Source organism: Coregonus clupeaformis, chromosome 29 (genome assembly GCF_020615455.1).
Source record: "Coregonus clupeaformis isolate EN_2021a chromosome 29, ASM2061545v1, whole genome shotgun sequence".
NCBI lineage: Eukaryota > Metazoa > Chordata > Actinopteri > Salmoniformes > Salmonidae > Coregonus > Coregonus clupeaformis.
The window spans coordinates 57360634-57386693 of NC_059220.1; the positions used below are offsets into that span (position 1 = coordinate 57360634).

Here is a 26060-nt window from a genome sequence, read left to right on the forward strand (position 1 = left end):
GGGAGGCAAGAGGAGGCGTACGTGACGGGACGCGGGGGAGAGGATGGAGGACGCATCGATGGTGTCGAACGTGCCCACTGTTCCCCCCCACCCTTCGGTTGAAGGGATGGGTGTTGATGTAAATGCCTTTGTTGATGTGTTTAATAAAGAGTTGGCTCCACCTGACTTTGTCAAAAAATAGCCTCTTTTGCATAATACGTCTGAGAGCGTTCAAATCTCACCCTCTCTTCCTTACCACTCTAAGAGCCGTTCAGCCCACCGAGGGTGCGTTGCTGAACAGGCACTAAGAGTAGGTATCCAGAAGACCTCAATCAGGTCGTCACATCACATTTCACGTATAAGAAGTGCTTTACATAGAAGGCAGCAGTCCCGGTCAGATTCTGACATGAGGACGCAGCCGCTATTTGGGATGGCGCACTAGCACAGACTAAGGTCTCCACTAGTACTGAGCCAGACCCATGCTGCGTTCACGGAGGGCCCGATTACCGCGGTCACCAAGGTGCCCAGAGTATCGGCGCCCCCAGGCATTGTAACACAGCAGCTATCTGGGGACGGCGCATTATCGCAGACCAAGGTCTCGGTTAATGCGATTCAGACCCATGCTACGTTCACGGAGGGCAGGATTACTAGCGTTATGGGTATAACCAAAGTATCAGCTCCCCTGACAGAACGAGCCAGTACTCACCACACTGAGCGTGAATCAACCCACCAGGGGTGCAGAGTTGAACACACACAGAAGGTGAAAGTTAAGAAGGTATCAAGGCGCCGCCTTGTTTTTACCTCATAGAGACCTCATACTACAGACTTCTAGGAGTACTGTAGTGAAGGGCTCTGATAGCGAATTGCAGTCACCTAAGAAGACGCAATCGCTTGCTGGGGATGGTGCCCTGCCGCAGGCTGTGGCCTCGGTCAGCGCAATTCAGACCCGCGATGCGTTCAAGGAGGGCAGGAATACGACGGTTACGGGTTTAACCGACGTCCCTACTCCTCTTTCTTTCTCAGAACGCATTGATAGTTCCTCTCCCTTTCACAGGAGGCCCACCTTGGGCTGTTCCACCACTTCAATGTTGGGGAACAGTGGCGGTAAGGGCCATAGAGGAATACAGGTCCTTCCTACTGGATGCACCACAGCTTCGCGCCCAGCCACTTTCTCTGCATTGCTGGCAGTGGCGAAGAAGCTGCACCCTCTCACGCTGGCTAGAACAGACGTTGCAGAAGGGTTATGCTCTCCAATTCCACGGACCCCACCCCCGTTCAGGGAGTGGTGGAGACGGTGATGAAAACGCCAGACAAAGTGGCCGCTCTGATGACAGAGATTACGGAACTTTTTGGCGAAGGAGGCGGTGACAGTAGTTCCCCGGGAGCAAAGGAACAAAGGGCTATATTCGCCTTATTTCCTAGTGCCCAAAAAGACGGGGAGTGAGGCCGATTTTGGATTTACGCATTCTCAACGAGAGCATAACCAAACGGCCCTTCCGAATGCTAACGACAAAACGTCTGCTGGAATGTGTCCAGAGAGGGGACTTTTGTACGAGCATAGACCTAAAGGACGCGTACTTTCATGTGCCGGTTCAGCCGCGTCACAGGAACTTTCTGCGGTTCGCCTTTCAAGGGGTGGCGTACGAATACATGAGGATGCCATTTGGGTACGCCCTGGCACCTCGCACATTTTCCAAGTGTGTGGAGGCGGCATTGGAACCGTTGCGTCGTCAGGGAATACGGCTACTAGCCTACCTGGACGACCTACTGGTTCTCGCCCCGTCAGCAGAGCTGGCGATCACTCACACAACACAGACAGTGATGCATCTCACATGTCTGGGGTTTGCTGTGAATTGGAAAAAGAGCGCGCCCTGGCCCACTCATCAGATTGTCTACCTGGGGATACAGCTAGACACTGTGAGGATGAGGGCTCGATTTCGGACCCCCGAAGGGGTAGCCTTGTTGCTAGCCCTAAGGAAGTGTCGTCCGAATCACACGGTGACGGCGCTGTCGATCATGTCACTTTTGGGTCTCATGTCGTCAGCCCACTCTGTGGTTCCGCTGGGACTCCTGCATATGCGCAGGATGCAGCGATGGTTCGCCCAACTAAGACTAGACCCATTGCGTCAACGTCATCGGTTGGTGGTGGTTCCCCTCTCACTCAGTGCAGACCTAAACTATTGGAGAAACTCGCGCGTTCTCACGCACAGAGTCCCGATAGGAAAGGTGTCCTCTCACATCCCAGTATTCACGGATGCGTCCCTAACGGGATGGGGAGGGACATGTCAGACACAAGCGATATGAGGTGTGTGGCCTCAATCAGGTCGTCACATCAACCTCCTGGAGTTGGAAACGGTTCAACTGGTTCTGACCCACTTCGCGTCTACCCTTCGGGGTCGCGATGTGCTGGTCTGGTCAGACAACCGGACCACAGTAGCCCACATAAATCGCCAAGGAGGAGTCAGGTCTCCTGCTCTCCATCGGGCGGCAGAGGAATTGTGGCTGTGGGCTCATGAGCACCTTCGCTCATTGAGAGCAGCACACATTCCGGGCTACTTGAACGTAGGAGCAGACCTCATGTCAAGAGGGGGTCCTCGAGACGACGAGTGGTGTCTGCATCCAGACATTGTTCTCCAGATTTGGGAACAATTCGGGAGAGCCGAGATGGACCTATTCGCGTCACGCGTGAACGCGCAATGTCCTCTGTGGTTCTCTCTGAGGGAACAGGACGAACCGCCACTGGGAAGGGACGCCTTTGCGCACCAACCGTGGCCGAGAGTTCTCCTGTATGCATTCCCTCCGCTGTCGTGCATTCTCCCACTGCTAGCCAGGGTGAGGTCAGGGGGGCTGTCAGTGATACTGATAGCGCCCGATCGCCCGGGGGCTTCTTGGTTTGCGGAGATGAGTCAGATGTTGATTGCGCCACCTTGGCCAATTCCACATCGACGGGATGCGTTGTCTCAGGCGGCTGGCACGATAGGGAAATTGCCCATAATCGGCCAACCACTGAAGGCCTGGCTGCTGAGAGGGACAGGCCAGAGCGCCGTGGGTTATCTGATGCAGTGATCAGGACCATACAGGGTTCACGTGCCAGTTCCACTTCTAAGATGTATGCCAGTAGATGGAACGTGTTTTCACGATGGTGTAGACCCCATGAGCTGTCAGGTGGAGAGTATTCTCTCTTTTCTACAGCTCATGTTTGATAAGCAAAAATCGCCTGCCACGATTAGAGTGTTTGCAGCAGCGATTTCAGCTTGTCATGAGGGTTTTGGCAGAGACAATGTCTTTAGCCACCCTCTAGTGAAACGCTTCCTATTAGGAACGCGGCGACTTAGGCCAACACCTAGAGTCACGCTTCCTCAGTGGGATTTGGCTTTGGTACTCGAAGCGCTATGTAAGTCGCCGTTCGAGCCATTGAATCAAATACCCCTCAAGATGCTGTCTATAAAGACAGCACTGTTGCTCGCTTTGACTACAGCTAAGCGGGTCAGTGATTTGTGTGCTCTTTCGACGAGACCTGACTGCTTGGCCATCAATGGTGACCTGAGCAAAGCAGTGTTACGTCCCTAACCCGGCATTTGTGCCGAAGGTTATTAAGAGTTCATATAGGTCACAGACCGTGGAGCTGTGGGCTTTTTCTCCTCCTCCTCATAGAGAGAGGAGTGAGGAAAAGCTCCATCGCCTGTGCCCGGTACGCGCTTTGGCGTGTTACGTCGAGCGCACAGCAGCGATTAGGTCATCGCCTCAGTTGTTTGTGTGTCACGGTGCGGCTGCACTAGGTAGACCACTTTCAAAACAGAGGTTGTCTCACTGGCTTTGTGAAGGCATTGAGACAGCTTATGAGGCAGCAGGGCGGCAATTGCCTCAGGGTATCAGAGCTCACTCCACTCGTGGAGTAGCGGCTTCTACTGCCCTTTTCAGAGGAACAGGGGTAGAGGATATCTGTAGAGCAGCATCCTGGTCGACGCCGTCTCCATTTATCCGTTTCTATCTCTTAGATATGTCTTCTAATTCTCTGGCTCGATCTGTACTCAGCGTGGCTGAAGGGAGATCTTGAGCAAGAAAGAGAGGAGAAGCAGGACTGTGGACACAGGTTTCCATCAGGTCCGCTTTGGTTAGGAAGACGTGTTTTTGACAGATGTGTTTTCTAACTCTTTGGCTCGGTCTGTACTCAGCATAGCTGAAGGGAGATCTTGAGCTAGGAAGAGAGGGAAAAGCAGGACTATGGACAGGGTTTCCATCAGGTCCGCTTTGGATAAGAAAACATTTTGTGGCATGAACCCTGACTGACAGGGTCAGTACAGTAGAGGCATGCGTTGATTAACAGAATGTGAGGTCATCTATCTGCTTGTTCAGTTAGTATGACTCATGTTTTTGTTCCTGTCCACTAATCTCTGGGATTCCATTGAGTGAGTGAGGCGGTCTACCGCGTTTACAATGTAGAGTGACACTTGGTGTCATTCCATTAGTGGGCGGTAGTGTTTTCACAGGATATTGAGGCACATCTATCTGCTAGTACAGATTAGTATGGCTTCTATTCTGGTGATCTGCCCACTAGTCATTGGCATTGCCATTGGACTAGGTGGGGCGGGTCTTTTAACCGATGACGCGGTATATTGTGACGCCCGTAGGGGTTTTTAGTTGCAGTACTGCGGGACTCGGTTGCAGCCATTGCTAGGCCTGACTTTCTCGTTTCGATGGGAAGTGTTAGGCTCGGCAGGGAGTACATTTTGGAGCGCTACGCTCCGCCTTAAACCACTAGGAGCAGAGCTCCCCTATGGGGCGGAGCTCCACGATATAGAACGATTAGTTACCGGAGTGTAACTCCAGTTCTATGAGTGGAGCGGAGCCCCATAGGACTTAAGGCCCTGCCGACCCTCTCTAGTCTCGCTGAAGAAAAATATCTCGGGAGGCTGATTGAGGGGAGGCATCCCCTCTTATAGGGACACCTGTACTCCTATTGGCTGTAGGTGTGTGCATAATTTTGTCTCAGGCTGCTGCTGCCTTAGGGCAGAGGGTAAACCACTAGGAGCTGAGCTCCCCTATGGGGCTCCGCTCCACTCATAGAACTGGAGTTACACTCCGGTAACTAATCGTTTCACTATCATGTTTCTTCCAGAGACCAACTCCAAAATCAAGATGCAATCAGATCCTAGTTTACATATGAACATGCATACACACTCACCCACATATAGGCCAACTGCATAAAATGCTGCATAAATAAATGTAGCCTAACGTTTACATCAAGTGTTAGACTTCAGTACACATAGTCAAACATTTCTCTGCAAGGGTTAAGACACTTCAGTCTAGACTAGACTGTAAGGCCAGAGAGGGTCCTTTTAATGTATTTTCTTTTTTTTTTAAAGGCGGTATAACCCTAGCAGTTTCCTGGAGTGGGTCACAGTTATGATTTTAATTCACTTGTATGTAATTCACACACCGCAGGCTCGTGTCTGAGGCATGTATATTCCTGAATAAATGTTGCACATCTTACACTCTTCCCCTAAGCTGCTGCTTGTGTCTGTAACAGGAGGCCTCTTTTTTCTCTGTCCTAGGAAGAGCTATGTTCAAACACCACAGTGAATTTTAGATAAGCCACTAAGAGGACCCTATGGTTTGAAAAGGAATATAAATGGGGTCTTAGTGGGTGATTGAGTTTCAATGTGCCTTCAAACTGACCAGGAATCAGTGTTATAATGTTAATATCCCGGTCAAATACAAAATATATTTTACATTGGATGTCAAAAGATAACAACTCTATGACCAGACCCTGGAAAACTGAACTATAAATGTTCACTGAGCTTTGTTGTGGCGGGACAGGTGTTCATGGCCAGCCACAGCAGGTGTCATGTTTACAGCCATGACACAGTCTGAGAGAAAACCCCAAACTTCCATAAGAGTTGTGTACTATATCTAACCCTAGAGAGAGAGGGGGTCTAATCTTAGTCAAGTCAGGGTCTCTCACTGAGGTGTGTTAACTGCTGTGTCTAGAGGACATGATTGTAGAGGACATGCTACTCACTTGGGGGGCATGTTGGTGTCGGTGGGGGACCTGGGGGAACCTTTTGGGTGCTTGTCCTCCCCCTCCTTCTTCTCCTGAGGTTCCCGTGGTGGCCGCTCCCTGATGGGCCTTTCCTTCTCATCACGCTTCATGCGATCCCTCTCCCACTCCTCCTTTCGGCGCATCCTCTCCTTCTCTCGCTCCCTCTCTCTTTCCCTCTCGCGTTCTCTCACCCGGCGTTCTCGCTCGCGGTGGTCCCGCTCTCGCTCTCGGTCGCGATGGCGCTCACGCGGATCCCGCTCTCGTTCACGCTCCTAACATTCACACAGATGGATTTGTGAACACTCTGTCATGGTCCTACAGCAACGCTGCTTTAATGGGTCCTTCAAGATAATCAATAGGCCTACATGTAATAAAGTTAATATATCTTTGTATTAATAAAGTTAATATCTCTTTGTATTAATAAAGTTCATATCTCTATGTATTTGTAAGGCGTGTAGTCCTTAAGGGGTGGACATCTCTTTGAGCGTACTCACACTGTAGTGGTAGGGCAGAGGGGTCTCTGTGTACTGCACTCTGAAGTTCTCATACTGTCCCCCTCTCCAAAAGGCCTCCATCTCATAGTCATAGTAGGGATCAGCATAAGGGTCGTTACTGAAAAGAGATCCCAAACATGTGAGGGGAAATCAAAGTATATAGATAAATAGGAAATAAGAGCTTTGTTTCATATTGTTGTGCAGCTGCATGCTCTATAGAATGTATGAGTCTCTGTATCATATACTTGTATCAAAGACAATTAATCCGATAAGTAAACATGCAGTGACAAATGCACCATCAGGCCTAGTGGAGTGGGCTGATCATTATAACAGTCTAGCTGTTTTCTCACAGCAGAGAAGGCACTGATAATCAAGCAGAAGGAAAGGTATTGGATGAGAGGGCCATGTGTGGCTGATGGCAGGGCCATGTGTGGCTGATGGCAGGGCCATGTGTGGCTGATGACAGGAGTTGTTTGGTGAAGAGAAAGTAAAGATAAGAGCTGCATGAAAAGAGGATGCTGCTACTTCCCCTCCATTGTACTTACGGATAGACTGGGTCTCTGAACTCCACATCACTAAGGGGAAAGGCCATAAATGTATTAAACATGAGGTGTAGTCTAAAAACATCCACAAGTGAGATATTTTGCCCTGACTTTAGGTCTCTCTTTTGACCAGAGCTATTGAGCTTACCCTGGGTCTCTGATTTCTCTGGTGATGCGGTAGCTGCGTTCCCTGAAGAAGTCGTTCTCTTTGTCAAAGTCTCTCTCATCTTCTCCAATGGTCACGTTAAATCGTTTCTCCTCAAAGTCCGGCTCCTGCTCTTTGCGTATGGTGGCTTTCTTCAACACCTAGAGGAATAGGGCAACATGTACATGGAAAGTCCAGGAATTAATTATAGTCTACTGACTGAAACCACCATAAAGTGGCTACACACACACGTTGATTAGTATAAAGAGGCTTCACGAGCCAAATGTAGCAGGGGAACCTCTCAGAAAACATATTAATAAAAAAAAGTATCAAACACGAAATCAGCTGGTGCTGAAACAAACTGTACAGAAGAGGAGTACATGTTGCTTGTGAGAGCTGAGAGGGTGTTGTACCTCTTTGGCGTGTCTCAGACCCCTCTCCCAGGCACTCTCCACAGGAGGCTCCACTGGAGGAGGGGGTGGAGGGAGCTCCTCAACAGCAGGTCCACCCTGAGACAGAGGTAAAAGACAGTAACAGACATAAATACCATGCATTTACACACATGTAGCCTACACACACGCACACTATCTTCAGGTCCAAATACAGCCATGCAGCGGCAGTGAGAGGTCAGGGGTGGTGCATACCCAGGGGTTATTGCCCGGCATGAGAGGGTGGGGTGCTCCAGGTGGTGCCCCGTTGGGAGAGAAGGGATCTGGCTTGGAGATGAGAGAGTAGTTGCCCTTGTCGTTGACCCCTGGATGGATGAACCTACAATTCATACCCCAGGTGCAGTTACCTGGGAAAGAAAAACAGAACAGTTGGTATCCTTTTGTGATAACGGATACATAGGAATTGGAAAAAGCCTATGTTTATTGAATACAAATACTTTGAAGTAAATTGTGGTTGGATGTAAATTGACATCCATCATCGCTGTATGTGCTTTAGCTCCTAATACTATTCCATTACCACATTATCTTCATGTAAGATATGAAGTACAATGCTTCCCCCTGCTGTCTGAAACCAGTGTTTTCAATATCATTGCCTCAAAAGGACCACTGAACACATTTCAACAACAAGAGACATGCTCCACATGCTAGAGAAGCAGCATATCAGTGAAGAAACAAAATGCAAGGCTTGTGTTGCTGATAAAGTGGCTTACACTTCTACCTTCATCATGATACGTCTTTGGAGTAGAATCGAATGCTCTAGTTACACACGCAATGTTTTCACAGTGTAGTTTCGTAATAACTAAGACAGGTGTTTTACACGCGTGTGGTGCACAGGAGAGTATGTTGAGGTACCTTTCAAAAAGAACCGGCAGATGGGCCTGGGTCTGATCTTCCTGTCCATGGGGTCCTTCACCTCTCCCTCCTCCAGGTCATCATCCTGCACAAAGGGAACAGAACACAGGCTAAATATCAATCCACTTAACTGCTGTAACCTTATTATGAAACTGGAACAGGGTATAAATTGTATTGGAGGGCAGGTTGTCACACTGGCCTACACAAAATACCCCATAATGTCAAAGTGGAATTGTGTTTTTAGAAATGTTTACAAATTAATTACAAATGAAAAGCTGAAATGTCTTGAGTCACTAAGTATTTCATCCCTTGTTATGGTAAGCCTAAATAAGTTCAGTACAAATGTGCTTAACATGTCACATAATAAGTTGCATGGACTTACTCTGTGTGCAATAATATTGTTTAACATGATTTCTTAATGACTACCTCATCTCTGTACCTCACACATACAAATATCTGTAAGGTCCCTCAGTTGAGCAGGGAATTTCAAACACAGATTCAACCACAAAGACCAGGGAGGTTTTCCAATACCTCGCAAAGAAGGGCACCTATTGGTATAAATAAAAAAGCAGACATTGAATATCCCTTTGAGCATGGTGAAGTTATTAATTATACTTTGGATGGTGTATCAATACAACCAGTCACTACAGAGATACAGGCGTCCTTCCTAACTCCGTTGCCGGAGAGGAAGGAAACCGCTCAGGGATTTCACCACGAGGCCAATGATAACTTTAAAATGGGCGGCAGGTAGCTTAGTGGTTAAGAGCGTTGTGCCAGTAACCAAAAGGTCGCTGGTTCTAATCCCCGAGCCGACTAGGTGAAAAAATCTGCCGATGTGCCCTTGAGCAAGGCACTTAACCCTAATTGCTCCTGTAAGTCGCTCTGGATAAGAGCGTCTGCTAAATGACTAATTATTATTATTATTATTTAAAAAGTCACAGAGTTTAATGGCTGTGAAAGGAGAAAAATTAGGATGGATCAACATTCTAGTTACTCCACAATACTAACCTAAAAGGACAGAGTGAAAAGAAGTAAGCCTGTGCACAATATAAATATTCCAAAACATGCATCCTGTTTGCAAAAAGGCACTCAGTAAAACGGCAAAATATGTGGCAAAGAAATGTATTTTATGTCCTGAAGACAAAGCATTATGTTTGGGGCAAATCCAACCCAACACATCACTAAGTACCACTCTTCATATTTTCAAGCATGGTGGTGGCTGCATCATGGTATGGGTATGCTTGTCATCGGCAAGGACTAGGGAGTGTTTTAGGATAAAAAGAAACAGTATAGAGCTAAGCACAGGCAAAATCTTAGAGGAAAACCTGGTTCAGTCTGCTTTCCACCAGACACTGGGAGATGAATTCGCCTTTCAGCTAGACAATACCCTAAAACACAAGGCCAAATATACACTGGAGTTGCTTTACCAAGACGACATTGAATGTTCCTGAGTGGCCTAATTACAGTTTTGACTTAAATCTGCTTGAAAATCTATGGTAAGACTTGGAAATGGTTGTCTAGCAATGATCACCAACCAACTTGACAAAGCTTGAAGAATTTTGTAAAATAATAATGTGCAAATATTGTACAATCCAGGTGTGCAAAGCTCTTAAGAGACTTATCCAGAAAAATTCACAGCTGTAATCACTGCCAAAGGTGCTTCTACAAAGTATTGACTCAGAGGTGTGAATGATTATGTAAATTAGATATGTCTGTATTTCATTTGGAATACAGTGGGGGAAAAAAGTATTTAGTCAGCCACCAATTGTGCAAGTTCTCCCACTTAAAAAGATGAGAGAGGCCTGTAATTTTCATCATAGGTACACGTCAAATATGACAGACAAAATGAGAAAAAAAAATCCAGAAAATCACATTGTAGGATTTTTAATGAATTTATTTGCAAATTATGGTGGAAAATAAGTATTTGGTCAATAACAAAAGTTTCTCAATACTTTGTTATATACCCTTTGTTGGCAATGACACAGGTCAAACGTTTTCTGTAAGTCTTCACAAGGTTTTCACACACTGTTGCTGGTATTTTGGCCCATTCCTCCATGCAGATCTCCTCTAGAGCAGTGATGTTTTGGGGCTGTCGCTGGGCAACACAGACTTTCAACTCCCCTCCAAAGATTTTCTATGGGGTTGAGATCAGGAGACTGGCTAGGCCACTCCAGGACCTTGAAATGCTTCTTACGAAGCCACTCCTTCATTGCCCGGGCGGTGTGTTTGGGATCATTGTCATGCTGAAAGACCCAGCCACGTTTCATCTTCAATGCCCTTGCTGATGGAAGGAGGTTTTCACTCAAAATCTCACGATACATGGCCCCATTCATTCGTTCCTTTACACGGATCAGTCGTCCTGGTCCCTTTGCAGAAAAACAGCCCCAAAGCATGATGTTTCCACCCCCATACTTCACAGTAGGTATGGTGTTCTTTGGATGCAACTCAGCATTCTTTGTCCTCCAAACACGACAAGTTGAGTTTTTACCAAAAAGGTCTATTTTGGTTTCATCTGACCATATGACATTCTCCCAATCCTCTTCTGGATCATCCAAATGCACTCTAGCAAACTTCAGACAGGCCTGGACATGTACTGGCTTAAGCAGGCGGACACGTCTTGCACTGCAGGATTTGAGTCCCTGGCGGCGTAGTGTGTTACTGATGGTAGGCTTTGTTACTTTGGTCCCAGCTCTCTGCAGGTCATTCACTAGGTCCCCCCGTGTGGTTCTGGGATTTTTGCTCACCGTTCTTGTGATCATTTTGACCCTACGGGGTGAGATCTTGCGTGGAGCCCCAGTTCGAGGGAGATTATCAGTGGTCTTGTATGTCTTCCATTTCCTAATAATTGCTCCCACAGTTGATTTCTTCAAACCAAGCTGCTTACCTATTGCAGATTCAGTCTTCCCAGCTTGGTGCAGGTCTACAATTTTGTTTCTGGTGTCCTTTGACAGCTCTTTGGTCTTGGCCATAGTGGAGTTTGGAGTGTGACTGTTTGAGGTTGTGGACAGGTGTCTTTTATACTGATAACAAGTTCAAACAGATGCCATTAATACAGGTAACGAGTGGAGGACAGAGGAGCCTCTTAAAGAAGAAGTTACAGGTCTGTGAGAGCCAGAAATCTTGCTTGTTTGTAGGTGACCAAATACTTATTTTCCACCATAATTTGCAAATAAATTCATTAAAAATCCTACAATGTGATTTCCTGGAAATTTTTTTCTCAATTTGTCTTTCATAGTTGACGTGTACCTATGATGAAAATTACAGGCCTCTCTCATCTTTTTAAGTGGGAGAACTTGCACAAATAGTGGCTGACTAAATACTTTTTTTCCCCCACTGTACATTTGCTAAAATGTCTAAAAACATGTTTTCATTTTGTCATAATGGGGTATTGTGTGTAGATGGGTGAGAAAAAGTATGAATTGAATCCATTTTTAACTCAAGCTACAACAAAAAATGTGGAATAAGTCAAGGACCCTTTCTTTCTAAAATTAGCCGCCGAAATTATCGCAACCCCTATTACTAGCCTGTTCAACCTCTCTTTCGTAACGTCTGAGATCCCCAGAGATTGGAAAGCTGCCGCGGTCATCCCCCTCTTCAAAGGGGGTGACACTCTAGATCCAAACTGTTACAGACCTATATCCATCCTGCCCTGCCTTTCGAAAGTTTTTAAAAGCCAAGTTAACAAACAGATCACCGACCATTTCGAATCCCACCGTACCTTCTTCGCTGTGCAATCCGGTTTCCGAGCTGGTCATTTACATTTTAGTCATTTAGCAGACGCTCTTATCCAGAGCGACTTACAGGAGCAATTAGGGTTAAGTGCCTTGCTTAAGGGCACATCGACAGATTTTTCACCTAGTCAGCTCGGGGATTAGAACCAGCGACCTTTCGGCTACTGGCACAACGCTCTTACCCACTAAGCTACCTGCCGCCCAGCCACGCTCAAGGTGGGTGCACCTCAGCCACGCTCTAGGTCCTAAACGATATTATAACTGCGATCGATAAAAGACAGTACTGTGCAGCCGTCTTCATCGACCTGGCCAAGGCTTTCGACTCTGTCAACCACCGGATTCTTATTGGCAGACTAAATAGCCTTGGTTTCTCAAATGACTGCCTCGCCTGGTTCACCAACTACTTCTCAGATAGAGTTTAATGTGTCAAATCGGAGGGCCTGTTGTCTAGACCTCTGGCAGTCTCTGGGGGTGCTACAGGATTCAATTCTCGGGCCGACTCTATTCTCTGTGTATATCAATGATGTTGCTCTTGCTGCTGGTGACACTCGGATCCACCTCTATGCGGACGACACCATTTTGTATACATCTGGCCCTTCATTGGACAATGTGTTAACAAACCTCCAAACGAGCTTCAGCGCCATACAACACTCCTTCCGTAGCCTCCAACTGCTCTTAAACACTAGTAAAACTAAATGCATGCTCTTCAATCGAATGCTGCTTGCACCCGCCCACCCGACTTGAATCACTACTCTCGGCGGGTCTGACCTAGAGTATGTGGACAACTACAAATACCTAGGTGCCTGGTTAGACTGTAAACTCTCCTTCCAGACTCACATTAAGCATCTCCAATCAAAAGGTAGATCTAGAATCGGCTTCCTATTTCGCAACAAAGCCTCCTTCACTCATGCTGCCAAACATGCCCTCGTAAAACTGACTATCCTACCGATCCTTGACTTTGGCGATGTCATTTACAAAATAGCCTCCAACACTCTACTCAGCAAATTGGATGTAGTCTATCACAGTGCCATCCGTTTTGTCACCAAAGCCCCATATACTACCCACCATTGTGACCTGTACGCTCTTGTTGGCTGGCCCTAACTACATATTCGTCGCCAAACCCACTGGCTCCAGGTCATCTATAAATCACTGCTAGGCAAATCCCTGTCTTATCTTAGCTCACTGATCACCATTGCAACACCAACCCGTAGTCTGCGCTCCAGCAGGTATATCTCACTGGTTATCCCCAAAGCCAACACCTCCTTTGGCCGCCATTCCTTCCAGTTCTCTGCTGCCAATGACTGGAACGAACTGCAAAAATCTCTGAAGCTGGAGACTTATCTCTCACACTAACTTTAGGCGTCAGTTGTCAGAGCAGCTTACCGATCACTGCACCTGTACACAGCCCATCTGTAATTAGCCCATTCAACTACCTCATCCCCATATTGTTATTTATTTTGCTAATTTTCACCCCAGTATCTCTTTTTGCACATCTATCATTCCAGTGTTAATACGAAATTGTAACTATTTTGCACTATGGCCTATTTATTGCCTTACCTCCATAATTTACTACATTCGCACACACTGTATATATATTTTCTGTTGTATTATTGACTTTATGTTTTGTTTACCCCATATGTAACTGTGTTGTTGTTTTTAATCGCACTGCTTTGCTTTATCTTGGCCAGGTCGCAGTTGTAAATGAGAACTTGTTCTCAACTGGCTTGCCTGGTTAAATAAAATAAAATAAAAAAGAATACTTTCTGAAGGCACTGTAAATCCCATTTACATTACTTACATCTATCTCTCCCTCATCAATCTCTCCATCATCCTCATCCTTCTTTTTGTCACGAAAGGAATCTCTCCTTCCTCTCTCCTGAGCCCTGGATTCTTCAGACTTCTTAGGTGGACTGTCTTTCGGGGATGGAGGAAGGATTGGTATTTTCTCTTTCTTTTTGATGCCCTTGCCCTCTTTCTCCCCATTTCCAGGTCCTTTCTCCACCTCCTCATCAGGCGCTAGAACATTGGGCTCCTCAGGAACCTCCTCGTCATAGTCCAGCTCATGTTCATCAAGCTCTCTGGACACAGACGACTCCTTCATCTCATTCACCACCACCACTCTCCTCCTCCTCCGCCTCTCTTCCTCCTCCTCTTCATCATCTACCTCTGCTGTCTCCACAGCCAGCTTGGCTGATGGTTCCCCTCCTTCACCCCGCTCTTCTTCCTTCTCATATCTGGACATCTCCTCCTCCTCCTCCTCCTCAGCCAAGGGGGATGACCTCTCCTGCTCTGGCTCAGAATCAGGGGACTTAGGAGTTTGGCTGACCCGGTCCTCCTCTTCATCCTCATCAGCTGATTGGCTCACCTGTCTCCTCTGCCCCATCATCACCATCCCCACTGACTCATCCTGCTCTAAACCAGTATGGCTATCCCTTCTACCGTCCCCATCCACTTCATCATCCTCTGGGTCAGAGATACACTCCTGAACTAGCCCCTCATCTTCGTCATCATCCAGCTCAGAGTCCCCACCTCCACCACCCACTTCATCTAACTCGTCATTGTCTTCATCATTCAGCAGCTCGCTGTCGGAGAGCAGCCTGTCCTCCTCCTCGGGGGATGCCAGGAACTCGCTGTCAGAAAGGCCCTTCTCCTCTTCCTCTGGGGACTGGGGCGACTGGTTGGGGCTTTCAGGGGACTGGGTGGGGCTCTCAGGGGTGTCCATTGGAGAATGATCCACTAAAAAAGAGTAACATCTTGATTATATAAGTGTCTATTAGTAAGAATTAGATTACATTTGTTTAATACACAAAAACAATGTCTCTGGGCAATATACACGTTTTGGTACATACCATAAATCCACCATCTACTTTTTAGATGAACTAGTTACAATAATTTTGTAGGAGGATTTACTAGCCAGCTAGTAACTAAATATAATTATGGGAGTCAATTGACTACTGCCAGCTATCTATTTCTCGATACAATATGTCAAAGAGTGCTAGCCATCTGATCAACATTATAGCTACATAGCTACTACATACATTTCGTAGTCAGAGACATGCATGTAGCAAGAAGGCATCCGCCTCATCTCAAAAATAGTAAACTTCACGCAGGTCAATAACAGTCGGTCAGAGATTATTACACATTAGCTAGCTGGCTAGCGAATGTTAGCTAGCTAGCTGTTTCAACCAGTAGGTGAACATCGCTGCCTTTAACATCATATTTTCAGATTAAAACTCGGGGACTCGGTGTTTACAGTAGAACAATGTCATAGGTAGCTAGCTGTCTAGTAGATAAGCAAATCAAGAGGCAACTTCGGCGCTGTAGGACGAGACGTATCGTTAGCTTGCTAGTTAGCGCTTAACTACAATGCTAGCTAACTACCGGGTGAAGCAGGCCCAAAAACTGCCAGGGCTCTAGCAGACAAGAGACTAACGTCTGATTTGTCTTTAAAAGACGTCCCAATGCGCTTAGACAAAGGTTCAATCAACCAATACAACTGAAAAGCAACTTTACATAAGCGAAATACCGCTTTCTGGTCTGCTATCGAAGCATGCGTGTCTTGTCGGTTCAATTAACAATGCAGCCCTCCCTCTAAAAACACCAGGAGCTACACTTAAAATATTTTCAGTCACCTTTCCAACCTGAACCTCTTTGAAGACAGGTTTGCGGCGTTAAGAACAACCCAGTCTCTTTCTTTATGTCTGACGCTCTACACTAAATAATTGTATGGTTATTTATCTGCTATGCTGGAGAAAACAAAAAAACCTACACGATACATTGAGAGCGGCCATTACCATGACGTCATCAAAATACGACACTGTCAGTTTAGCGATTTGGCTTTGGCGCCACCGTGCTCTCAATATGAAGCATGACTGCAATATTTCAACAAAAGACAACTCGGTCACTGTCACTTACCTATTTGTTCATCTCGGTAATTTTTCTATATCCTATTTTGAAATTGGCCTAATTAGGGTTAGCCTACATTGGTGTCAGGAGTGGGATGGTGCTGGCGGGAGGCATGTGGTGGTGATGGACTTGTGAAGGTGAAGTGGAGGTGGGGATTTCTGAGGATGGGGGGTAACACAATTATAATAATATAATATGCCATTTAGCAGACGCTTTTATCCAAAGCGACTTACAGTCATGTGTGCATACATTTTTACCATTCAATTGCCTACTTTGTCCTGGACTAGTAAAATGTTTTTATGGTCATTTTGATATAGGCCTAGACCTACTGTGGTAATTTAGGGCATAATGTACATTGTAGGCTAGTGATTACCATCAGAAAAACAAAACCTTCCACGTAAGAAAGGCTCCAGCCAGAAATAAATGTAGCCTTGATGGCTGGCTGAATTATCTATATAATTCTCTAGTCCTGCATGCAGAACGGCATAGTTTAGGATTCCATGGGTTAATGATTAACAAAACAGCGCTGTGGCAGCGGTTCAACGCAAGGTGGGAGACATGAGCCATGACGAAAGCGCATGGACTGCGTTGGAGAGGCTGTGAAGGTGCATCATAGTCTATGTCAGTGCATTGCTGGTCTGCGAGACTGTAAATTATTTTAGACAACAGAAACGAGTCTTAACTACACAGTGTTCAAGGTGAATTACAGAGCTGAAAATAATTTGAAGAAACGAGAAATTGGGGAAGTGTGTCCATGCGCATCAATTAGCAAGAATGGATATAAGGTAGGTGCGCAAATTTTGTGATGGACTAGGAGAGGTGCAAGGGATCAAAGTTATTAAAGGCATAATTAATTGTGAAATTGTTTGCCTAATACTTCACTGACATTTTCCTGCAAAATTCACCATACATTCTTAATCATTTCTGGAAGTTGCCTCTACAGCAGGGTTCTGTGAAGTATTATTGTGGGTTTTTGGAGACAACATGATAGGTAGGCTATGCATTTGAAAATGACCTGTAGTAGGAAATTGTAGCTGTCGATTATTTTGATGATATGTGTCTCATATAGGGTTATCAGGTCCTCAGTGATTAATTAATTTGAATATTGATTAATGAGTTTGATGATTAGTTCATGACATTGTTTTCAATAATTATGCTGATCCATATGACAAGATACTTTTAGTTCATTTACTTGTACATTTTAAGTGGCAATAGTCCATGATGCCAAAAGATTGTGATGAGCCTCTATGAGCCAGCTATTTTGAACAACTCTTACTGGACTTCATGGCTTCACATGCTGCTATCACATGCAGGCACAAAAACACTGACAGATTGACAGATTGACAAACAAGCTCCAAAACGTTTCTTCCATTTATGACCATGCTGCTATAGGGAGACATGCACAATCTGCAACAGCTTAATTAACATCACATTACTTCAGTTACCACCATATAATTTCCACCAGAATCAGAATCAAAGTTGCCATCCATCACGACACAAGGCGATAGAAACCCAGAGCCCAGAGCAATAATGACATTCTGGATTGTGTGTACTGCAGTGATGAGCAGAGCAACCCATGACAGCAGAGAGTTCAAACTACAGAGAACACTGTAAAGATGTATGTCGTTAGATGAATAGGCAGAAATTAAACAATGAAATGAAAGACTTTAAATGTAATAGTCACAGCAAAGTATCTATGGCTAGCAAATAGGCTTGCTTCCATTTTAAAGACAAACTTAGTAAACAAAGACATCTATAGTGTATTTAACAGTTTGTTAAAGGTACAGCCTGTAGCTGGTAGATGATGTCCTACTGACCATAAAATAGAATTCTTCTTCTTCCAATCATCTCTGCATAGCGATGTTGAAATTGCTTCAGCCCAACAGCCCAACATAATGAAAATGTAGAAATGGGTGAAACTAAGTTTACTGTGAGATGTGAGGGGATGGTGGTGTCTGATTGATGTTGGGCTTCAGTTAAATTACTTTTCATTTCATGTCCACCTTAATTTATTAGAGGTATCCTCTGGAGAGGAGGCCCAATCTCATTTACAAGGCAAGGAGACTGAAAAGAGCAACAGATGTCTAGATGGCTTTCACTCACTAAATGTGCTGCACTCTGACTAAGTTTAAAACACTCAGTCTTTGAAATAAGAGATGAGGTTCTTGGGGTGATATTTGTATAGAGTGTATTGATGTTTGTGTTGAATTGTATTGATATTGTGTTGAATATATGAGAATATGAGCTTCTATAGTACTTCACCCAGTCATTTTACTTTTCAACCAGTTTTTGCAAAAGGTAATTCATATTCTACTGAATATTGATCTGCATTATGTGGGCTTCAAGTAAACATACTGTTAGTTGCACATGCATGAAAGCACACATTGGAATTTAATTTGTATCTTTACCAATCTAAATGAATAATTTTGGAAATGTCAAGTGTCTGGAAAGCGCTGGCATGGGATTTAGTTATGCTTAACTAATACTGTGCAGAACTAAAATGCCTCATTTTAATCATTCTCAAAGGGAGCTTATCATGTCTCCCCAGTGTTTCCCCTATATTCATTTAGCAGCGGTGCCACCGCTGCAAAAATATGATGTTATTCTTTTATACAGTATATATATTTCTGCCGAGACACGCTTTTAGAATATAGGGGAAAGAATATAGGGGAAACACTGCTCCCTGTTGTTAATTTTTATTGCAGAGAATGAACACCTAGCAGGTGTTCTGTAAAGATGGTTTATAATGTGTTGTTTTACCACCGTGTGTTGAGCCAATTGTTTTACTCCTAATGTCGACATTCAAACAAACAGCATTTATCTATCATGTCCAGCTAAGTGTGTATTTAGCAATTGGCAATGCATGTCTTTCCAAAGGTAGATACTTTGGTAGTAGTAATCTTTTAAATTAACTACAATAATTGTTCTATTTTCAGGCGGATCAATGGAATTCTCATTTGTTTAAAAGGGCTAAAGGCAGAGGAAAATTAGCTTCAACATGTTGATTTGATTAATTCAATCAAACGATAACCCTGCAAAATAATTCAATAGGCTGAAAGACAGATGGAACATAGTACACCATTAAAAGGGTTTCATTAGCAACAAATACAGAACACATACAGGGACACTTATTCCTACATTCCCACGCTAACATATCACACACTCACACATGCCAGTTCCTATGTCCTTCACTCTCTCAGTCTTACTCACATAGAAACAAACTCATCACCTGCAAACATGACAGAAAATGTAACCTCAAGGATGGACACCCCAACCAACATTTCCTTGGTGGGCCCAGGGGACCCCATATCCCAGTCACTGGAGTACAAGACTGTGGCAGTTTTCCTGGTTCTGCTAGTTTGTGGACTTGGCATTGTGGGTAATATCATGGTGGTTCTGGTTGTCCTCACCACGCGACACATGCGTACGCCCACTAACTGCTACCTGGTCAGCCTGGCCATAGCGGACCTCACCGTGCTGGTGGCCGCTGGTCTACCCAATGTGTCAGACAGCCTGACGGGCACCTGGGTGTTTGGGCACGCTGGCTGCCTTGGCATCACCTACCTCCAGTACCTTGGCATCAATGTGTCCTCCTGCTCTATCACAGCCTTTACTGTGGAGAGGTGAGTGATGCCTCAACTACCTTAACCCCTTTATACCTCCTCAACCAAAGCCATATACAAGAACAATTCAGAATAATTTACTGTATAAATGTCTTTGGAGAACAACAAGCCAAAGTGTCTGTTGTTTGTGCATCTCCATTTCCAGGTACATTGCTATCTGCCACCCAATGAGGGCTCAGACAGTGTGCACGGTGTCCCGGGCCAAGCGGATCATAGCAGGGGTGTGGTTGTTCACCTGTGTCTACTGCATGCTGTGGTTCTTCCTGGTGGACATCCAGGTAATGAAGAGCGGCAGCATCCAGTGTGGCTACAAGGTGTCCCGTGACCTCTACCTCCCCATCTACCTCATTGACTTTGCCATCTTCTACGTGATCCCTCTGCTCCTGGCCATCGTCCTGTACGGCCTCATCGCCCGCATCCTGTACCTCAACCCACTCCCCAACCGGCCCGACGTGGGCACGGTCTCCGCTGGTGCTACCACGCTCCGCAGGAGCTGCAAGGAACCAGCGAATGGAGGGAAAGGGGGTCGTCAGGGCCGCCCGAAGAGCACGCTCTCCTCCAGGAAACAGGTGCGTGCGTCACAGAACAAGGAGCCCCCTTTATGTCCCCCTGTAATTGACATCCAATGGCTTTGGTCACAGTTGACCCCAGCCTACTCTTTACCCTGCTCTCTGATCTCCACGGATTAGCCCATGATACCATCAAAGCATCATGTTCTTCCTATCAGTTGGGATAAGTGGCCTGCTGTTTGCAGAGTCCACTGCACTGCCCACCTTGGTTATGACTGACCTAAGGGTGAAATAGCTGTAATGGTTTCTGGAGCTGTTGGGGTAAAAGGTTTTCTCAGGGGATCTGAGTCTGTGGTGTTGCACAATGCCAAGTGCCTTAGCCTTAGCTTTATATGTGTTCGCTCTAAATTGTACAGCATTGTACATTGTGTACTCAGGTGTTATGCCTGAAAACCCAGATTCCCCTTATCCATTTAATATGAGAGTAAGCAAGGCAGTATTTGTATGTAGGCTATGTAAGTATGTTTTGATTTCACCCCCCTCTTTAGCGGATTCATGTAATTATTTATTTTCACATTGCCTACATAACAGAAGCATTCAACATATGAATGCCTATCTATTCACAATGTTACGAAATGGTAAGTAAACAGTGGCTTAGACCTTCAGGCTCTAGAAATTCAACCATACTGTAGAATGGGGAATATAACTCATTTTCTGAATATCCAAGTTATTCCGAGTTTTCATTTTTGGATCCAGACATTCACTTACAGTGAATGTGGACAGATGGAGCAAATCTGGTTGTGTACCCAGGTCATTAAGGGTGCTGCTGCTGATAAGAGGAAACACATTAAGGCCCATCAGCATCTCATCAGCAGCCATATTATGTTATTGATTAATCTGACTATCTCTGTTGATGGATGCTCAACACAACAACACATTTGAAACTCTTGTTTACGATGTATTGTAGAGATGGGAGGTCAACCATACAAGAAATGACTCCCATTTATCAGTCAACATTGGCAAAATCCTTTGTATGAGACACATTTGGCTGAGGAATATCACACAGCCAGTTAGTGCTTGATCGGTATGGCAGCATTATAGGCTACATGTATTGCAATGGGGAAATAAAACACAGGATTGTAAAATCAGACACATAGACACACACACAAAAGTCTCGCCTCTGAAATAATGACTTCCCCAGGCTCTCCAGTGCAGTGCACCTGCTGCGGGATACAGTATCCACAGTATCCACAGTATCCACAGTATCCACACTATCCACAGTATCCTTATTATCCACAGTATCCACAGTATCCTTATTATCCATAGTATCCACAGTATCCACATTATCCTTATTATCATCCACAGTATCCACAGTATCCTTATTATCCACAGTATCCACATTATCCTTATTATCCACAGTATCCTTATTATCCACAGTAGCCACATTATCCTTATTATAATCCACAGTATCCACAGTATCCTTATTATCCACAGTATCCACAGTATCCTTATTATCCACAGTATCCACTGTATCCTTATTATCCACAGTATCCACAGTATCCACAGTATCCACAGTATCCTTAATATCCACAGTATCCACAGTATCCACAGTATCCTTATTATCCACAGTATCCACCATATCCTTATTATCCACAGTATCCTTATTATCCACAGTATCCACAGTATCCTTATTATCCACAGGTCCCCAGCTATAATTATGTTTCAAGGCTGAAATGAAAACTTAAACTAAAACCAAAAGACTGGGTACAGCAACAGCTGTCAGTTCTGTGGCAGAAAAGTGAAGAAAATAACATATGTCATGTCAGGATGCTGTAAATGACCTTGCGTGTGTGTGTGTGTGTGTGTGTGTGTGTGTGTGTGTGTGTGTGTGTGTGCGTGTGTGCATCGGTTTTTGATAGTGGGTAGTTCCTAATCTCAAGTGCTCAAGGAGCGCCATTTGAGCAAAATATTTGCATAATATGATTTGGAATTTTCATTGAAGTATGCTTAATGCTGCAGATGATTATAGTCTCAGTTCTTCAACAGTTACTCTTTGCTCTTTTATTTATTGGACCTTTATTTGATTTGCTGATAAAAATCAGATGAAGTTCTGATGAAACTCCTGTAGCCTACAGATGTAGGATCATAATTTGAGCCAGTTTGCACAGCAGGAAAATGATCCTGCAGCAACAGGAAATGTGAATTATTATGTGGATTATAATTCATGGACATTTTTGTAGGGGTTAATACATTTTTCGTAAGAGAAAATCAAGTCTGAAATTTCAAAGTGGGAATTACAAACCTCAGAAGCCTTTTAACACCTCAAATACACTACACGTTTTACATGTCCTGCATTGCAGGAAAGTTCTCCTGCAACAGGGTGATCAAATTAAGATCCTACGTCTGTATACTAAAGAATGACTTAAAAAAACTGTAGTTTTGGTTCATTAGATTTACTTCTGTTCTGTATTCGACCTAATTGAAACCTGCCATGATCTGCAGCAGTCTGCTTTGTTTGTGATCTACAGCAGTCTGCTTTAATACTCCCTGGGCTGGTAATGCGTTATGAAAATAATAAGATGCATATTCAAAATGTCACAGTGATCCTTAGTGTCATTATCTCGCTGTTGTATAATTAAAGCCTCCAACTCCCTGGCTCTCTCCGCTTCAATTAAACGCTTCAATTTTTTTATTTCACTCAAGGTTGCTGTCACCGACTGTCGTTTATCAAGGGATCCTTATCTCAAATAGCATTTAGCTTAAAGAGGCCGTGTATGATACGAGTATCAACTGCCTCTCTTTTGTGTTGCCATGATCAAACGTAGGAAGACTAGAAAAAGGTTTTGAATTGGTGAGAGTGAAGTGTTTAAAATTCGTACTGACAAAAAGGTGAGCAGAGCAGGGGATAAAAGACAGCCTGTGCCATTGTTTGGGAGTGATAAGGCTAATCAGTGGAGTCTTACAGTGGTTCTTCATCTGTCTCACCGGGGTTCTAGAATGTCTGTGTGTTGTCGCCATGGTCACAAAGCCAGGGGCTCTCTCTCTCTCTCTCTCTCTCTCTCTCTCTCTCTCTCTCTCTCTCTCTCTCTCTCTCTCTCTCTCTCTCTCTCTCTCTCTCTCTCTCTCTCTCTCTCTCTCTCTCTCTCTCTCTCTCTCTCTCTCTCTCTCTCTCTCTCTCTCTCTCTCTCTCTCTCTCTCTCTCTCTCTCTCTCGATATACCCACCTCTGAGATGGGGGTCTGTTCTCTCAAAGACACTGGCGGCCCCTGTGGCCTCGTTGACCCAATCCACTGTGGCCATGGTGTGTCTGTTTGCTTAATACAAGGCTCTCACACAGATAAATACTGAATTGTGGTGTGCTAAAGTTAATCTCTAATGTAATGTTGAGTGCGATAAGGGAATCAGATTAATGATACTGTAATACGTCACACAGGATTTAACTGTGCTTCAGATACCACTGAATATGACAGTTTGACATGTATGTTTGCATGTTCATTCACTTTTTATTGGATTAGCCCAAGTTTATTGTGAAATGAGTGAACATACAGTATGCATTACATCTCCCCAGATCTCATCTCTCCTGTCTCTCTCACAGGTCACTAAGATGCTCTCAGTGGTGGTGATCCTGTTTGCTTTACTGTGGATGCCCTACCGGACCTTGGTCCTTATTAACTCCTTCATTGCCACACCCTACCTGGACGCCTGGTTTGTACTGTTCTGTCGGATCTGTATGTATGCCAACAGTGCCATCAACCCTGTAGTGTACAACCTGATGTCTCAGAAGTTCCGTTCAGCGTTCCGGGGGCTCTACAGGTGCCAGAGGCAGGAGGCTCACCACCGCACCCTATCCATGATCCAGAGCGGCTACAGCATGGCCAGGGACCCACGCACCCCACAGCAGACCAGCAACGAGACCAAACAGGGGGCCAGGAGAGTGACCTGCACTGACACAGTGACGGAGTGGCAGAGCAAAGACACCTCCCCAGCCAAAGAGAGGAAGGATCACCTGAAGGAAGAGAGGAAAGACACAAGCTGTGGTGAGATCAAATCAACACCTCAGCAAACTGAGATCAACTCCACATCTGGGCAAACTGAGATCATGTCCACACCTAGGCAAAATGAGATCAAATCCACAGCTGGGCCGAACGAGATCAAATCCACACCTGGGCAAAATGAGATCAAGTCCACACCTGGGCAAAATGAGATAAAGTCCACACCTGGGCAGAACGAGATCAAGTCCACACCTGGGCAGAACGAGATCAAGTCCACACCTGGGCAAAATGAGATCAAGTCCACACCTGGGCCGACTGAGGCAGGAATGAATCACACAGTGCTGTAGATAAAACAAGCCTGTTTTAACATGAGGAAGTGAGTATTAGTCATTCACCGATCCAAACTAATTTTGGTAACATATCAAGAATGGAAAAGTCATCCATCTCATTACCCTTGAATAAGCACTATCACCTATTGCAGAATGAAAAGATTCTCGCCAATAACACTATATCATTTAGGATTCCGGGTTTTTGGCTGTTGCATGGTCAAAAAAAGCATCATCAACATGTGACAGAGTGTTATGGACCGCTTCCAGGGATCACTGCAGGTCTCCTCTGCTCTTGTTAGTGCATTTCATTAGGTACACGTGTAGCTCAGTTGGTAGAGCATGGTGCTTGCAACGCCAGGGTTGTGGGTTCGATTCCCATGGGGGGCCAGTATGAAGAAAAAAAAATGTATGCACTAACTAACTGTAAGTCGCTCTGGATAAGAGCGTCTGCTAAATGAAAAAATTAGGTTGTTAATCTCAGAGGGAAAGAGGAATAACAGGCTGTTCAGCACGAGAGAGAGAGAGCACTGACTGCCTTTAAGGGATGCCACAAAGACATTTTTAGAAGTGCTTTTAGGTATGATGCTGCTTACAGAGCTCTTCTCAACACTCAGTTTCAAAGCCCTAAAAATCTGATGTGAAATAGGAATGATCTGTCCTCCCTGCAGTCCAGGGACAACACTGTAAAGCACTGCCATTTGTTCTACATAAAAGCCCCGGCTCAGAGCACAGGACATGTTACTGTAGTTTTATCTCCACTTTGCCAAGAGATACACTTCTATGTTCTGGGCCACATGTAAGAAAGTTGGAAGGAGTGGGGTAACCGTGGGTTACAGACCCATTCATTTGTGGCTGAATGGTATTCAACTAATGCAAACAGAGTACACAGGTTAAATGCCCATAGATGTTTAATGTTTGGGTTAATTTTTATTTATTTTATTTATTTCACCTTTATTTAACCAGGTAAGCCAGTTGAGACCAAGTTCTCATTTACAACTGCGACCTGGCCAAGATAAAGCAAAGCAGTGCGGAAAAAACAACAACAACACAGAGTGACATATGGAATAAACAAAACGTACAGTCAATAACACAATACAAAAATCTATATACAGTGTGTACAAATGTAGTAAGTTATGGAGGTAAGGCAATAAATAGGCCATAGTGCAAAATAATTACAATTTAGTATTAACACTGGAGTGATAGATGTGCAGAAGATGATGTGCAAATAGAGATACTGGGGTGCAAATGAGCAAAATATATAACAATATGGGGATGAGGTAGTTGGGTGGGCTAATTACAGATCGGCTGTGTACAGGTGCAGTGATCGGTAAGCTGCTCTGACAACTAATGCTTAAAGTTAGTGAGGGAGATAAGTGCCTCCAGCTTCAGAGATTTTTGCAGTTTGTTCCAGTCATTTGCAGCAGAGAACTGGAAGGAATTGCGACCAAAGGAGGTGTTGGCTTTGGG

The 26060-nt window shown here is 44.9% G+C and overlaps 2 protein-coding genes across 2 annotated transcripts in view; one reads left to right on the forward strand and one right to left on the reverse strand.

The window, feature by feature from the left end:
- zc3h18 (zinc finger CCCH-type containing 18) overlaps positions 1-16017 on the reverse strand; it is a 41204-nt gene extending 25187 nt beyond the window's left edge. The window contains exons 1-9 of the mRNA XM_041890043.2: positions 15868-16017; positions 14034-14971; positions 8505-8589; positions 7848-7999; positions 7617-7712; positions 7207-7364; positions 7062-7091; positions 6517-6634; positions 6002-6294 (exon numbers count right to left, since the gene is read on the reverse strand). Coding sequence (XP_041745977.1) covers positions 6002-6294; positions 6517-6634; positions 7062-7091; positions 7207-7364; positions 7617-7712; positions 7848-7999; positions 8505-8589; positions 14034-14957 — 1856 coding nt within the window. The 5' untranslated portion in view covers positions 14958-14971; positions 15868-16017. The remainder of the gene's footprint in view (positions 1-6001; positions 6295-6516; positions 6635-7061; positions 7092-7206; positions 7365-7616; positions 7713-7847; positions 8000-8504; positions 8590-14033; positions 14972-15867) is intronic.
- Positions 16018-19083: 3066 nt separating this feature from the next.
- trhr2 (thyrotropin releasing hormone receptor 2) lies at positions 19084-24831 on the forward strand. Its single transcript, XM_041891048.2, has 3 exons — positions 19084-19764; positions 19910-20333; positions 23868-24831. Exons 1-3 carry the CDS (start codon positions 19379-19381, stop codon positions 24609-24611), a joined length of 1554 nt encoding a protein of 517 aa, XP_041746982.2. The 5' UTR covers positions 19084-19378; the 3' UTR covers positions 24612-24831.
- Positions 24832-26060: the final 1229 nt, after the last annotated feature.